Source organism: Mya arenaria, chromosome 3, assembly GCF_026914265.1.
Source record: "Mya arenaria isolate MELC-2E11 chromosome 3, ASM2691426v1".
Lineage (NCBI taxonomy): Eukaryota > Metazoa > Mollusca > Bivalvia > Myida > Myidae > Mya > Mya arenaria.
Genome location: NC_069124.1, coordinates 3,173,216 through 3,191,278, shown reverse-complemented (window position 1 = coordinate 3,191,278; position 18,063 = coordinate 3,173,216). Strand labels below are relative to the sequence as shown.

Below are 18,063 nucleotides of genomic sequence, written 5' to 3'. Positions count from 1 at the left end.
TAGAAAATATTCTCGTTAGTGATTTTAATCAGACTAAATAAATTCATTTAAAGGTATTTTAGTTCATATATTTCAAAAAAATGTTTTCTTTGTTTGAAACCTAAACCGTGGTTTTCCACATTTCATTAGGACAATGATGCTTGTTAACAGCAACAACAACAACAACAGCAGCCGATGACGAAATACAGTTGTGTGTTCCGGAACAGAAACTTATGGCTTTTAAAAAAGCTTATTGTCATGGTTGTTGAGTTTCTTTGAATCGACTCCATTGGAATGTTTACAAAAGTGGTCAGATGTTTACATATTGGTACACATAATATCACGCTCTAAATAGTTCTAAAGCATGGGACATTTCACGAATAATACATGTCTACAATATACATGCCAGGTACACCGTTGAAGTGCTATGAAAAAGGACGCCACTCTAATTTCCGGAAATCGATCATTTGTTTAATCAACAACAACAACAACAACAAATATCTTTATTACACTCAGGTCATACACACATGACAACATGAGGACAAATACGTTTAGTCAGCGGTGTCAATAAAAGCTTACTTATACTAATACGAAGAACGATGGCTTTGTCTCGAGTGGATCAAGGTGGATTACATAACTATATACTTCTGACATATAGCAACGATAGATCTTGGTTTCAAATAGTAATCGTAACTCGAGCATGAATTGATCTACATACTAAAGTTCCCTTGTATATAAAAAAAATACCTACAGCAACACATGGTCAATGTCTGAGAATCTTCATTTCCACTTGAGTCTCGCACGTATCTTGGCGATTAAAGGGGACAAACTGACTGTTGTTCCTGCACACAGAATGGTTGGCGTGTGGTCCAGTTGATCCCGTGGGACAGGAATTGTACCCACGAAGTGGCGATTGCGTCTTGTTAGAACGACACTCCTTGAGTTGCTTAAACCAGTTAGTGTTAATGTTGAATGCTAAGAACACGTAAGGGTTTGTGGCTGAATTACACGCCGCCATTCCTCCGAGTATGGCATACAGTTTTTTGGAAATAAGACAATAGTTGCCGTAGGACATTATCATCTCAACAACAAAATATGGCATGGAACAAATGATGAATGTCAATAGGATGACAAATGTCATTTTAAGTGTCTTTATTTTTGCTCTAGGCAGGGAACTTGAGTGCGTACTTTGTAAGTATATCTTTCCTTTTTCTTGACGGTATTTGACACTGCTGTTTTGTAAAGCCTTTTTTGAAATTTTCATGAATATCCTCAAATAACAGATGACCAGCATGACAAAGGGGATGAAAAACACGACGAATGATACCCAGGTCATCCAGATTTGGCGATGCCAGTGCGGTAGATTCCGAAAGATGTTTTCGCACCGGGTCTCGCCGTCCTCTTTTTCTACCGTGTGAAACACACCCGTCACCGGGAGCGAAAACAACGCAGCTAGACCCCAGCCAGTCCCAGACATCTTCCATATCTACAGAAAAGAACTACACTTTTTCATTACAATAATTTTATTTTCTAAACAATAAAAATCAATGTTTTCCTAAAACATAAATTGTTATGCAATAGTGTTTAAAAATGTGTATAAATATGACTAGCGGGTCAATGGGGGGAGGCGCTACCGACGCTACCCCATCCTTAAAGTCGTCAAAGTAAACGCTTTATTACAGTATAAGAGCAAAAGTAATAAAATACGTCCAAAATGCAGCTCTACGGCCTAGAACTTGGTATTTTTTTCCTTGGTGAGTTCTCGAACCCCCCAGCCAATACTTTACACAAAATATATTTCGGTTCGAAGGGAGAGTGGCTAGTTAAAAGGATACTCCCCTAAGATACGCCCCTCTATTACGGCAAATCCGGCCGCTTAACGTAAATTAAGTAACATCACAATGTTTAAAAAACAAGGAAATGGCAATGCACATGTACAGCACGTTTTAAAGGAAGGCCAGATATTGGTTTATTTGTAAAAATACAACCGCTGATGTGCTGTCGGCAACAGTGAGGAAATTTACCATAACTGCAGACTGTTTTGCATTACTTGCATAATATACCCTTATAAAAGTGTATTGTGTGGCTCTGAATAACTCGTGTTTTTTTGGAAAAGAACAGGTATACGCTTTTCATCCATTTAGGCGTAAAGGAAATAATTTTGTAATACATTTTAAATTTGAATATACCAGGAATGGTGGTTTTGAAGAGCGATTTGGTTTAAAACGCCTATTCAAATGATAATTTGGTTTCTTTTGTAGACAGTCTGAATGTTGTTGAAGAAAGTTTGGTGATTAAGCAAGTGGTCTGATTTTAAACAACAAATCAACTCTGAAAAGCAATAACGTTACACTTTGGCGTAAATAATGAATAGTTGAAATGCATTATAACACACTCGACTAAGATCGCGATCGACAGATCGCCTAAGTAAGAGAGAAGATATGCTCTACTCTTAGATTGATGATGCATTTGATATAAATGACGTTAAAATATAAACTTAGTGTATGAATGATATATATTAAACATATATGAGCAATGGAATAGAAGATAATTATTTGTTTAAGGGTTAAATTGTAATACTTTTAACCGAATGAGCAAGTTATATTTTTAAATAGGTATTTAATGAATTAAATTGCATTTTATTAGCAAATCGTGCCAAACTGTAAACGCAAGTAACGTCATTTCGGATATAACATTTTGTTTCTCACCCTGTGCGCCCTAAAGTTTGTTTTAGATAGCAGAATGGGCTGTTATGATAAATCAGTCAAAAATATTAAGTTGACCTTTTTTACTTTTTGGAACAGTTAAATTTCGTATTTATTTTGCTTATAAATCTCTATTAACCACCCAAATAAATATAACAAATATATACAAAGCATCGTTAAGTGCCAAATATTGGTATATTAAATGCAACGTAAACATAGCATATATTTTCTGAAATATTAATATATATACGGTGCAATATAAGGCCATACAAGAATGACTTTGACCACCACAATTAGAACACTATAATTCACCAAGATCTTGATTTGAGCATTGAAAATTAATAAGACGCATGCATACATGTTAACATAACACTCAGACAGGCATGCAGGCATGTACATTCAGAAAGCGACATTCCTTTATCAAAAAGGTTTTTTTCAAATTGATCATGATTGTTCTATAAATGTTAAGTTTATGCAGTATCCTTTAGACTTAGAACATTGTTCAAGACCATAGGTAAAATGTGTGACTGCTTGACTCAGCGGTTTCCATTTGAATATGCAACAAGACGATTGATACAACCTCAATAACATTGTGGGGTACTATAACGATTACAATTAATGAAACAGAATCTTGCAATGCCATGCGTTTAAAACTAGACTTCTGCTTTTAAACAACCTGATTGAGACATAGAATGATGGCACCACATAACATACTGTATAAGAGTAAACAAAAACATTTCGTTGAGAAATCTAATATAGTCATGCACATAAAACAACATTACGCCCTCTGAAATATAAGCCGAGCAAATCATGTTTGTCGCCTTTACCAATACCAGATATCACTCAGATCCGTCCAAGGGGCTTCGGATAACTATAGTGCACTATGTTGTAATAAACACAAATGTTCACATTTCTCTGAAAATGATCCAACCGAACACTGCTGATGCATCATTAATTTTATACAACTCAATTGTATGATGTTTCATCCAGATCCGGCAAGTGGATTGGAAAGGAATGTCATTTATGCGCAGTCTATGGGTTACAAACGAGGCTCATAACTCTATAAAAAAGTACTACTCCAACCGAACTATGTTGAAGGCATGTACCACTAGAGATGATATACTTCACTCCAGAGGAGTTTTATCAAAATCCGGCCAGGTTTTTTTAAGATGAAGCTCACACAATAAGCACAAATAAACTAAATTGCTGCAACACAAATGGCCATTACCCTGTAAGACGAAATCTGAGCAAAACCTGCCAACGGCATGCGCCACTTTATGTGGTACCAAACATCCCTCTGTAATTTCATCCGAATCAAGCCAGGGATTTTTGGTTGAAGCACGCATACAACTGTGTCAACTGACGTGTGGATTGACTTGTGGAAGAACGGACGGAAGGGCATGCTAAATGAATTTTGCCCTTACTGGTTTACATGAATAAATTAAACGGATTTTCAGCTAAAATCAAGTTTAAATTTGTCGGTCAAGGTACAATACATATGTGAAAAACTACAAAAACAAGCTCAGTAGCAAAAGGATTAAACATGAACCCGGTGTAATAGCACTGGGTAAACGCACTGGGTAAATACATAAAACATGAAAACAAAAAATCACCAACAAGAAACAATACTTTTTTAAGTCAGAGTTAGGGTATGGCGTTATTGTATGAGTGCTAATTTTTAATTGAATTTCTTCATTCTTTTTGACCAGTATTTGCATATTAACGATCCACATATGACGACATCGATTCGTTTACAATAGCTCGACCTTTTACTTGTTCGAAAAACTACAAGGAAAATCTCGCTTGCAATATACCATTTACTTGTTTAATTAACAAAAATATACGTTAATATTGCAGAAATGTCGCTTTTAGACTCGCACCAAATGAGATAATCTAGCTAATTGTATAAATATAATCTTTTTTTTGCTATAGTATAATGCCGATAAAAATCCCCTACTACAGAATATTGTCGATAAAAATCCCCTTCGTCTGGTGCGAGGCTTAATCCGGTTGTACAGGCGAAAAAAGGTGCAGATAGATCACCGTGTGTAAAGTGCTGGGCGCAATATATGTAAAGTGCTGGGCCCAATATCATAAATATACTTAAGTTAATTCTCAACTTCTATCTCGACTCATTTTAACACAAAGCAACATAGCATTATTCAAAATAATAAATGTTTCACTCTTCTTAAAAGAGCATATTAAAATAAATACGTTGATAAAAATATTTTGTCATTTTTATAGAATTCAATTCAAGAGCAAGAAAATGTAGTCGTGTCCATTTTAGTTATTATTCGAGTTCATTTGTGTTCTATTTTTTTTCTAAAGGACATTGATGTTTGCCAACATAATACCAAAGAGAATGCGCATTCCAAAGAGTAAGCATTAGTGATTTTAAATCGTGGCATGCTGTAATGTGGAAAAAGGACTAAGCTTTAGACTGAGAAATGACTTAAGGATATATGTGATACTGGGGCCCGTAGGCCAGGTATACTTACATAGTTTCTACGTCGCTGGAAAACGGATGTTTATATACAGGCTTGACAATTATATAACATATAATTTGCACAGTGAATATGCGCTAAACATATTTGAGCTCTAAATATATGACTTCGTCCTTGGACATAGACGAATAAATTTTTAGCAATAATACATATATTTTGTGAAGCGTATTAGTTTATTTTAGTTTCAACTTGTAAAGACTATAAACTATATTACACCGTAGGAAAGCATGTAAACGATCGTTCCATGTTAAAACTGGATAATACAAAAATGTCTCCACGGGATCGTTCCATGTCAAAACTGGATAATACAAAAATGTCTCAACAAGATCGTTCCTCGTCAACAGTTGATGCTACTACAATGTCTCCGCAAGATCATTCCATGTCAAAACTAGATAATACTATAATGTCCCCACAAGATCGTTCCATGTCAAAACTGGATAATACTACAATGTCCCCACAAGATCGTTCCATGTCAGAACTGGATAATACTTCAATGTTTCTACAAGATCGTTCCATGTCAAAACTGGATAATACTACAATGTCCCCACAAGATCGTTCCATGTCAAAACTGGATAATATTTCAATGTCTCCACAAGATCGTTCCTCGTCAATAGTTGATGCTTCTAAAATGTCTCCGCAAGATCATTTCATTTCAAAACGTGATAATGCTACAATGTCTCTGCAAAATCGTTCCATGTCAAAACTTGATGATTATACTACAATGTCTCCACAAGATCGTTCCTCGTGTATAGTTGATGCTTCTACAATGTCTCTGCAAGATCATTCCCTGTTTATATTCGATAAATACAATTCTCAAGCTGGTCGTTCATTGTGAATAATTGATGATACTACAATGTCTCCACAAGATCGTTCCTCGTCAATAGTTGATGCTTATACGATGTATCCGCAAGATCATTCCATGTCAATACTAGATGATACTACAATTACTCAACCGGGTCGTTCCCTGTCAATAGTTGATGATACTACAATGTATCTACAAGGTCGTTTTGTGTCCATAGTAGTTGATACTACAATGTCTCAACAGGGTCGTTCCATGTTAATAGTTAATGATACTACAACGTCTCCACAGTGGCTTGATGACAAGAGCTAATAAATGTCATAATAAATCAGTTTAATAAGCCGAAATTATATTCTCATCATGCTTTAACATGTAAATCATCAATACAAGACATTGCCTTAAACGTAAAACGAAATTTAACAAATTTCAAAAATATCCTATAAAAGAAACCATCTACAATGTCTTCATAAAATCGTCCCATGTCAATAGTAGATGATACAACTCTCTATCTACAAGATCGTTCAATGTCAATACTTGATAAAATTACATTGCAAAATGCATGTTTCCTTTAATATTTGGAACGAATCCATGAGAGATACGCACATAATATGACGGTATAATTCTTGTATTCAAAAGAGAAGTCCTACTTATATTTATTTATTTTTAAGTTGGTCTTTTAAACAATTTTCACTTCCATATTGCAAAATGTGTCGACCACAAATATAGATATGTTTGAGAGTATGCTCAATTTACCAAAAAAATAACAATTAACATTAAAATTCTGACAACATGACAAATGCCGCCATAATAACAACACTGTGGCAGTATCTTTTTCATTTGGCAGCATTATGTCCTCGAACGCACATTCAAGATACAAAAGTCCTAATTCTCCTGTCGGCAGATTACCTTTTATTTCTTATTTTCATGTTTGTCTATTTTTTATTCATGTAAATAATGTATCTATAAGCTTATAACCTCGATATGCTTTTCAAAATGTTCGTTAATAGTTATGCTTGTTTAAATAAACCCTGCAGTTATGCCTTAAAGGTGCCAAACTACTTCAAGAAATGTCTGGTCAAATCTTCCATCGTGAAATTGCCTCAACTTTTAAACACCGAATATTGTGTTGGAGATGTTAATTCTGTTCCCCTTGAAAACATATTGTACGTTAAAAAACCCAATAACTTAGTCGTCCAAAGTGATCTTACTCAACGATATGAGCACTTTGGAAACAAATTATAATGATAATGCAACGTATTAACTATTAGTTTGCTATTCATTGCCTATCACTGTCTTATATCATGGGTGAATACTTAAATAATAGTTAGATACATGAAGTAGATTCTTAATGAATAAGATTGGGCGAAGTGAGCGAAGAAACGATCCCTTTTTAATCAGTAAATTTACAACAGGTCATCTAAATGACTTAGAATCCCTCATTGGCTGACATATTGACCACGCAAGATATGACACATGGAGTGTGTTTCGGAAGCTTGGCAGTAGGCGGACCGCGAAATTTACAATACTTAATGGTTAAGTCTAGTACTAAATGATTGCCTACTTGCCTATCATTAATGTGTGGAATTCATGCTACTGTGGTTCTCTTTTCCATAGAAAAGCAAAAGCGCAGAAAAAAGTGTTTTAAAAATATGTGTTCAACAATACTTCCAAACAAATGGAAGACATTCGACTGGTAGTCATTTATATACTGGATCGAGGCTGACGTGATGTATTTTGATAGTATTATACCATTTCATTCGCAATGATTTAAAAAAATATATATAGTTAGCCTTTTTTTTTTAACAAATGCACATCTACCTGGATTACTGTTTTATTATTGAAAGATACTTTAATGAAATAAAAAATCAATGAAAATATTGTTAAAATAGTTCCTTTTATAGCTTTTTCATAGGTTTCCCTCCCAAATTCTCTATCTAATTTAAAGCCACAGGTGTCTTCAGATCAGGGAGCCTTAAGCCACATCTCAAAATCAACTGCATCCCCTTGACTATCGTAAAGAACGATCCCAGCTTCTTCAGTAGTTTTTGTCAAAACACTTTGTCGTGTTGTTGTAATTTAAAAGGTTCGCTTGATTTTGTCGGCACGCAAATCAATAAAACAACAATTAGATGCATTGCCACTTGATTAACGGCATGTATTGTTTTGTTCATTTATTTCAATCTTTCATGTCTCTTTTACAACATTGAAAAGCTTTACGTTTCCGACTTGTTTTCCGCATTTTGGCTAAGACTTTATACAATCAAAGGTATCATCTTCAATTATTCTCCTTTTGAAACCGATGCCATTCTAAACAAGCAGTACCAGCATTGTTATAAAGTAAATATGTCATTATTCACATGTTTGCTTCAAGCTAAGCCTATTTATCATTCATGGCAATAAATGTACCTTAGGCTCAAAATGTATTATTCGTTGTTAATTAAATTAAGTTAAATACATTAATAATTTGACACCATGTTTTGTATAGTCTTTACATGATGTATTATCTTCTTTAAATACCATAAATTAGAAATTATGCATCAGATTATACAAGATTAGTTTACTCATTTATTAATCTATTATCAATTTATACAAACATTTGTTTAATGTATTTTCAGATGAAGTAAGAAATTACTGAACTGTGTCCGTTTTCTGTACAGTAGTGTTTTATTCTAAATATACTATATCTGTTTAACACCTCGTTAAAAAGGACGTCGATGTAACATTTTCGGTAATGTATGTATAATAAAAGTGTGCTTGCCTTATTGAAGAAGTACTTTAATGTATTCAAACCGCGTGTTCATACACAATTCAAACACTAATAAGTTAATATTTTTGTGCGAAAGGTATCCATTAAGCGAGGTCAACAACCTTATTGGTTTACATTCGTATCATTCGATATCTAACCGCCAGCTGATGTATTCACTGATATAGTATATGTTCAAATTTGCAATATCGTAGTTTTATGTTCGGTTCATCTGAATTTAATGATATGTCAATATGTTTTGAATGAGCTACCATATTAGTTCGCAAATTTGCATACACAATTACCGTAAACAACGACCCCAGGAGCAATTAACTTACCGAGAAAGCCTCTTTAAGTGGAGCCCGAATAGCCTGATGGCGATCGATGGCAATCACAACGACCATGTAATTACTCGCCATCATTGAGAAACTTTGGAGAAACTTTACAAGGCGGCACATAATGTCCCCAGCCCGCCAGTCGCGTTCCGCGTGCTCCCAGACAAGTTGGGGTACCATGGCCAACATGATGACGAGAAGATCAGCTACAGTCAGATGCAGGATGAACACGTTTACTCGGGAATAGTGCTTGAACTTTGGGAAGATACGCCGATTGCAACACATCCAAAGAATAACGAGAACACTGCCTATCAGGCACAACACAATAGTAAGATAGAGTATCATCAGTCTATAAGTCCGGTCAAGTTCTATGTCATTCACAGAGCCACAGGGAGAGTTATTGGCTGTGATGTTGTCATCTTCAGTGATGTTGAGCATTGGAATTGATGTATTTTCCGAGTATATGTATTTGTATGTAAAATTGTCATTAGCCAAAAGCGCCATCGTCTGAAAAAAAATGAAACAAAATATTTCTGTTTATCACGAAATGTTTCATTCAAATCTTTTTGAGCTTAATATCTTCCGAAAAAGGAGTCCTTTGAAAGCACAATGTAATTCCAAGATATGAAAACGCAGTCTCAATTGGTTTAAAACTCTTCTTTGGCAACACTCCTGGTTAATAAGGTTCTCTTTTGTCATATTCAAATGTATCGAAGGAAAAGAACATAAATATCAATCTAATAACATACACAACATACGGCTTTATATTCAAATAATGTGAACTGTAAACAATGATTGCCAAAAAACGCGTGATGAATTGAAGTTAAATCCACATCAAAGTAACTATCCTAGACCAGTATGTTATAATGATATACTTCAATACTAATTAAAACTCATTACTAATTCATTATGTGTTTAAATTGTTATGTTAATATAATACAAACTGTTACAGTAGCCTGGGCAATGTTAGTGATGCATGAACAAATACAAAATGCCTGATAGCTTTGAAGACAGTATTGTGACAACTCATTGTTCTCATAAGCACGATGTTTTTAATTCATCTTATACAAAAGGGACTCACGAAATTGTATACTTCCATGGTGAAACAAACACATAAAAACTATGTCTATATAGTTTAGGCTACACCAAATTGATATTTCGTTCCGCGGATTTACCGCTCCTATTTTTTTTGAAAATGTAAAAAAAAATTTTTTATTTTTTTTGTGCGCCCGCACCTCCATTTTGATCGCCAAGTAGATTTTTTTCAGGTAATAATTTATTAAAAGGCTAAAAATAATCAATTATAATTTTTCTACGCTAGTTTTCGTGTTTTTGTAAAGGGAAGATACCGATGCGTAGTGTTTTATACTTTATATAGATCGGTTTAGCATGGGTTTTAATAAATTCAATCAAAATGGCGGCTTCCGGTATAAACAATGTGGCTCGAAGTTTGGAAATTAGATCTTATTTTTTACAATAAATATGTTTTAAGCATGCTTGAAGTCATTGTTGATCGTCTCATGCACTAAAGGATCATTATTTGCAATCATTATGCAATAAAGCATGTGTATCTAAGACTGGTAGCGATTATATTGCGTAATTAGTGACTCGTTTTGAATGGAAATCGGACAGGTCAACCTTATTGGAACATGAGTCATTGTTTGGTCCAAATTGATGTATCAAGCTCATTTTTGATCAAATTCTGACAAAACAACAGTTATGAACAAATATCTTTTCACAAATAGCGATATAAACACTGGTCTGGATATACCTCAACATCAGTAAGCGGCTAAGTTTATCACCTTATATTTTGTTTTTATTTGCAGCATAATCCGGGATTGTAATATACTTGTCAATTGTAACCACTGCCCCGCCCACCCCTCGCCCTTGTTCCAGGGATATACCGGGGACAGCAGAGGCAATGGGCTGTGTTTTTACCTTTCAGGTGGCCCCGCAGTGCCTAGTGAAAGTGGTTTTGTCTTCATATTGAAGATAGACAGGAGTGGGCCTCGCATAGGTATTCGGGGTTGCGGGGCCATTTGGCAGGGATTTTACCAGCAGTGTGTCCCTGCAGTCGGGTATTTTACCCGGGTTTTGAGCGACCGGATAACAAAGTCCCCGCTATTCCGGACTTAAGGGGGGGGGGGGGGCATAAACAATTGGCTGGTGCATAAAAACATCTAAATAACCCAAAAAAGTACTCTGAAAAATACCCTTGTTCTTTTTGTTTTAATAAGCACATGGCATTGTATTTCCTGTGATAATAAAAAAAAATTTTAGTCTATGTTATATGGAGTCTGATGTTTGATGATGCCTGTGTAAGTGATCATTTTTTACAAATCCCAAATCAATCCTAAGTTATGTCTAAATACAGTTGCATATGATGTTAAACTGATTCAGGTAGATTTATATAAGTCGTTTCAAATTTTTATTAAAAGCAGGGTTATTTATTATTATGAATGATCGTCATATTAAAGTACGTTTTAATTATATAAGACATTGGATTTATCGATATAATGATTGTACTAAACACGGATGAATAAATAGTATGTATTCCGACATTTTCCCAATGTCCATTAGAGGTTCAGTTCAAGATGGCAATAAAATGGGTTTAAGGGCAATTATTTTGAACAATCTTTCTTATTTATATTGAATATAAGGAAAAATATATTTTTCGCTCTTCTCTCGCTTCGGTTTTTATGAAAACTGACAAACTTTTATTTATATTTTTTTTTCGCTCGCTCGCTCCAATTTTTTTGGCAAAAATCCGAGGAACTAAAAATTAATTTGGTGTGGTCTTATATTGAAATTATCAATGGCATATTTTAAATAAAATTTGATAAACAGGAACTGTAAAAGCAACAGCCAATATTTATTTCATGCTGAATGTTTATTTATCATCATTTGCAAGATATGAATAACCTGTTATTTGTTTCAATGTAATGCTACGTTTTTTTAAATAAGCAACAACAACAACAACAACAACAAAACAAAAACAGCAATTACAGCAATAACCATATTTTTTTTGAAATTTAAGATTAAGTAGAAAAGTATAATTGTAAAACCAAGGAATATATAGAAAGAATGTTTGTGTATGCGTGTGTGACTGTAAGTGTCTGCAACCAAAAATTTAAGCTGTCATGGAAACATATATAAAGCTTTGGGACATATTTTCCCCCGATTAGAATACGGATTTAATATATCCGCAAGTAATTACACCCTAACTGTCTTTAATCATCTCTCTCCCTTTTTATTTAAAACTGAATGGTTGATGGCAAAAATAGAGCATTTAGACATGTGCAAAGCGAGCTTCTGGGACTTTTACAACCGATTTCGCTCAAATTACTTTTATCTCCTCATCATATATTGGTAAATTGTCCGATACCGATATGTATTTCTAGTGCCCAAGTCTGGTAAATATAAATAGTGTTTGACCCACTTAGTAGGTAGTTTACACAATAGTATCTAGACCACTTAACCAGTTGATGGTTGTTCGTATGTACTTACACGAAATAAATGCGAACATTTACTTTTGTAAGCATGTACTAACAATGTTTTAAAATACATACTATAAGATTTAACAAGCTAGTCAAACATTCTTACCGTGCAACTCGTTTCATGATCCTTTTTTAAACAACGACACAAGACTTCGATCAAAACATGGCAATAACTTAATCATTACGAAAGTACAGCAGTCGAGTTCATACAACTGGTTAAGTTTTTGGTTTTGTCAACGTTGGCCAAAATAAGTAATAATGGGTAAATATTTATCCAGATATGACTATCAGATCATTAAAATTTTTAAATAAATTTTAATATACCGTTTTGATAACTCATTTTTTCTTTCTAAAATTGACACGTACCTTTGATGATTCTTCAATGTAAAGGAGAATCAGAGTAACCAAGCGGCATTTTGTCAAACTGATATAAACAAACACCTCCTATTAAACGTCTAAAAATAAATGGTATCGTCATATGTCAAATATTTTATGTTAAACAACAAGACCTTAAGAGTTTATTAAGAGAAATTAAAAGACCAACATATTTAAGTTAGTTTTGTAGCTATGCAGTATTTCACTGTATTTGAAGAGCATATAAACTATTGTGCATAAACAATTTGGTAAAAGTTTCGTTTAAGCAAGTACTGCGACATGAACGTATTTTTTATAATTCTGACTTGTGATATACGACTGTCCTTAATCGCTTAGACGAAATGCTCAACAGCTTAATTCAATATGTCAAATAAATCTTGTTATACTATAACCATTTGCCGTGAAAAACATCGACCAGTACTCAAAACCAAACAACTTTATGCGAAAATGAAATAGTATACATCTAAGAATGAATATTATTTGCGTCTGATTTGCCGATGAAAACAATAGATACATTATATACTTTGCATGTGTTTAATGTCAGATCTGTTCAGCAACTTGTAACCATAAACACTCAAGAAGTATGGAGTGCAGCATATGGATAATCTACTGATTCGCCACTTCTCATTTACAATTCTTATTTCTATTTTGTCATAGACAGATTGGAGCTCATTTTAATTGACACGAAACTATTTACCTACTTAAAAATATATACAAAATAAACTGATCACCAACCATGTTCCGATGCAAATTGTACGTAATACATTACGATGGGGTGATAAAAATATAAAATGTTCCTTTTTCTGTGCTTACATTCGTTGGACTCAGATTGTAAGTTCTGTCATGTTTAACGAAAAGGAGACTTATTGCATATTAACTACGCTTTTTGACACTGACACGAAAAGACCCATTACGTGACAAGAATAATAAACTAAAAATTGCTGACTTGTCAGCAAGCCAAACTTCACTGAATTACTTTAAAACAAATTGTTCGTTAAAGCTGAACTTTCACAGATTGAAACGAACCCTTTTTTGCGAAAATCCATGGAAACCAGTTATCTAAGACCCTTGACAAAAAAAGATCGCAGATTTTTGTATTAAAGTTCCATAATTGATGTTTTATGCATTTTTCTTAAAACGGTTTAAGCCATAAAACATTTTCGAACGAAAATTTGCCCTTTCCAAGACAAAAAATAAAAAGCTGTAAAAATATATATATCTCATATATTGACATAAAAAGCTTACTTGGAGGATTTAGGGGGGCTACAGGTGCACCCCCTATCTAGTACTTTAATTGTCATCAGCTAATTGTATACTTTATAATGTAGCACAATTGAGCATTATCATAGCCTACACATTGTTTCCAATCACGTATTTTTCAGTATTACACATTTCTAATATAACAATATCACACCGCAAAATTGTAAACAATTTAATAGAAAATGCTTTATTGGTAATATGCCATTTGGGACATTATTCAATATAATTATTATCCTAATCCTTAGATATGCATCAGAGATTCCTTTCAGTGTGTTTGCCAATTATTTTTAAAGTCAAATCAAAACACAGTTTTTATGATAACTATTTGATAATTTAACTATTTCTGTTTCTTTTTAAATGGGAAATGACGTCTTGAACAGATTACATTTTATAACCGGGCGTTACGTCACCAATATAAAGTAATAAGATTTCGCTGAAAGCATGATGTTTATGTTGAGTTTTGTACTGGATATCAATCGTTTATTTTTTATAAAACGGAAGTAAAACGATATACATTATGTTTCGAATACGTCGGGTACTACATTTCTGTTATGCATGTAGTGCGGGAAATCACATTGCTTTGTCCGTTTGTTATATTCGGCTCCTTATTAGCGCAGCTAAAACAGGTAGGTATATTTTCATATCTTTTGCCGCAAAAAGTCTGGCACTCGTCATCATATGATATACAATTTTATTCACTTTGTACAGGAAATATGTAATTGAGCTCGTTGAATAAATTCCTGTATTACATACATGTGACAAATCCTGTACTTGTCTAATATGTCCACAGTGAAGGATTTTCACAAAGACAAAGATGGTTAGGGAAGGTCAAACATAAATATGTTTTAAAATACTGTTTATTCAGTTTTGAGGTAAAACCTTTCGCAAGGGTGAAACAGACATACTTTGCTACATGCTATGGTGTGTTAAGAAGCTGAGCAAATTCTAAAGGAGAAATATTTTGTGGGAGATTACATCGTTTGGTTTACTGTAAACCCCTGAACTCGTCTGGCAATATGAAACATGCCGTGATTCACACATAACAGAGGGATACGACATTTTCTTCAGGGTTTCTTACCAGAGGAGAATATGTTCGAAGCCGTGTTCATGCTCATCATTGTATTATGGCTTCTGACATTTACAGAGAAAAACCGCACAGCGAGGAATTCTTAGTTGGTCGGAATTGTACGATTAGGACGGAACAATCTCCATTTTCTGATCAGGGCCTTCACCAGCAGTCTTCAGTCCTCATTATCAGGAACTTTCTATTGAATTAATCAGCTTACTTGGAATTGACAGAATAATAACGTGATAACACCGTTCAGATTAGATAATTGTAAATCTTATTTTAGACTTTTTTATAAGTATGTCTTCATTGTCTGGTCTGCAATTTGGCTTCATTTAGAGAATATTGTGTTTTATCACTGGTTATTATCCAATCATTTTAACATATGTGGTGTTTTAAACAGTTAAGCGCGCATTTAATATATGCAATCAATTGAAGAAATGACATGTTATGTAGATTTATACCAAGAGCTAGAGTACAAATTGGGTAAAACTAGTACTTGATTTCAAGTTTGACTTATTTATTTAATTTGCTGACTCACTGTAATTATCCGCAATTTGTAAGTTGTGTCAATTACTCAGTTCACGCCTCATACGCCATATTGGCGATTCGTTTTTTGATTAATTTTACCCACGTATTGTTTTAGGAAAGAGCGTTCCTATTGTCCTCAAATAAAAAAAACAAAAAAACAAACACGTTGATTTTTACTCTGCATATGGTTTTAAGACTGAATTTTTGGTTCATGGCATATTGTAGTATTTCAAAATATTTGGTTTGATACACTGTAAAGTCCGTTACCCTTTATATAACTTTTTTTATTTAGTTGATTTTATTTCAAACAATTTATATAAATAAACATGGAGTCTTCAATGTCAGGCTAAATACCAAAAACATAGCTTAACCTTGCTCGAGGAATTTCCTTTTTGGTTTCCTTACAGTTACATGAAGGTAGCTCAAACTTATAAATTATAAAGACATAGTCATATGGATGTGGAGTGATGGTGTTGGTTTACATGTCTCTTGTTTGTTCCTTTTTTACTTAAGTGACACTCTTATTTAAAATCAAAACATACTCACATATATTACAAACATAATTTTTGATTGATAAACCTGATAAACTTCTTACTAAATAAATTAGTTATGGAAAATATTAATTACCGATAACAAGATTGGAACCGTGTATTAAATAGCAGAAAGCGCAAAAATGTTAAATGATTGGTGAACGCTTAAATATTTCTCGAGCTCTGACCGTCACACCGGTGCTTTGTTTCTTATGTAAATAATGCTCATTACAATATTTGCTGTCTATAATGTATAATTTAATTATCCTGAATTTATACTTTTGAAGGAACTAGCCATTTCATAGTTGTATGTCAACTAGGGGAAACATGCGCGTATGAACTGGGTGTACAACAAAATATGTTGTGTTGTTACCCATTATAAACTATATAACCAATTCAAATAAAACGAAACCAAAATGAAATGAAATTGACTAGAAAGTTCCAATACGTTCTAAAATACATAGCAAAATATATGGCAATAAAAATAGAATTTCACCGTATGTTATTTTTTTGAAGATGATTTAGCACCGCAAATTAGTCGAGCACTTCCAGGCGCAGAATAATATTAACAATGTCCGTAAAAAGTAACTTTTGATTTGTTAGCCATCAGTTGAGTTATTTGGTGAGCAACAACATATGTTTCAAAAGAGTCACTGTATTTTATTCTTCTTCATTTAAACTATGTTCCGCATTTGCTTGAAAAACGCATTATGTTTAGATAGGAAATTGATGTGGATAATTTTTCGCTATTGAGCTTGTTTCTGTAACTTTTCGCATAAATATTAGCTCCAATATAAAGACAGAACTTTATTCATTAGATTATTTGACTTTGGTGTGTATGGTGGTTATAAAGCGTAAATCATTTTGCAGGTAAAAACAATGCTTTAGCCTAAAAATAACAAATGGATATAATTGAGTATACGTTCAAAAATACCAAAGACACATAATTGAATGTTATTGATAATGTATCATATAATTTGAAAATACAATAAAATTATTATATTACAAATAAATATGTCAAAACCAAACATTGGTAAATAAACAAGAAATGAAAATAAAACGTTGCTAAAATAATGTTTAACAAACCGTTAGTCTTTTGTATCGTTATATCCAGAATGTAGAAACTGATATGCTTAAGATATCTCTCACTGTTAACAGCTACAGAATTGAAACTCTCTCTCTCTTGAGGTATTGTTAGAATTTTCCGATCACATTATTGATAGCCACATATCCCAGCGGACAACATTATGTTCCTGCTCCTCCTTAACTTGGTGAAATATGGCGCAGCCAATTAAACTTATATTAAAGCACAATCTCATGCTTCACATTTTATTTATATAAAATTGAGACAGGCCGCAGATACTGCCTCGCGGTAGACCAACATCACAGATAGAGACTTGCTCATGCTCTGTCACTCGGGAACGCCAAACGGAAAACTGCGTCGCCTTCGGTCGGTATTGCTCCAGCAAGTTAGATAATGAATGCTTTGACAACCAATCGGAAAATTTTGATCGATTGTTTTGTTCCATCAAGACATTGAATGTTCTGCTGATCAAACTGCATATCACTTTCTAACAAACCATTATGAGCTGATTAGCGATGACGAGATAAACGTGTATTTACTTACAATATCATTTGTTTTAATTTCATGGTAAAGCATATTCCGAACGTTTTTTACATATATATATATAGAATCTTCATACGGCTTCAGGCCCGTTCCGATAAAGATGTTAGTCGTA

General features: G+C 33.6%; 1 protein-coding gene across 2 annotated transcripts; it reads right to left on the bottom strand.

Annotated features, from left to right (window-relative positions):
- Positions 1-468: 468 nt before the first annotated feature.
- LOC128228338 (mesotocin receptor-like) lies at positions 469-17,699 on the bottom strand. Of its 2 annotated transcripts, XM_052939598.1 has the most exons (4): positions 17,411-17,699; positions 9,069-9,572; positions 5,183-5,197; positions 469-1,465 (listed from the first exon to the last, which is right to left on the bottom strand). In XM_052939598.1, the coding sequence occupies exons 2-4, from the start codon at positions 9,567-9,569 to the stop codon at positions 743-745; spliced, it is 1,239 nt and encodes a 412-aa protein (XP_052795558.1). In that variant the 5' UTR covers positions 9,570-9,572; positions 17,411-17,699; the 3' UTR covers positions 469-742. The 2 variants fall into 2 exon arrangements, with proteins under 2 accessions (XP_052795558.1, XP_052795559.1); XM_052939599.1 differs by lacking the exons at positions 5,183-5,197; positions 17,411-17,699 and having other exon boundaries at positions 9,069-9,805.
- Positions 17,700-18,063: the final 364 nt, after the last annotated feature.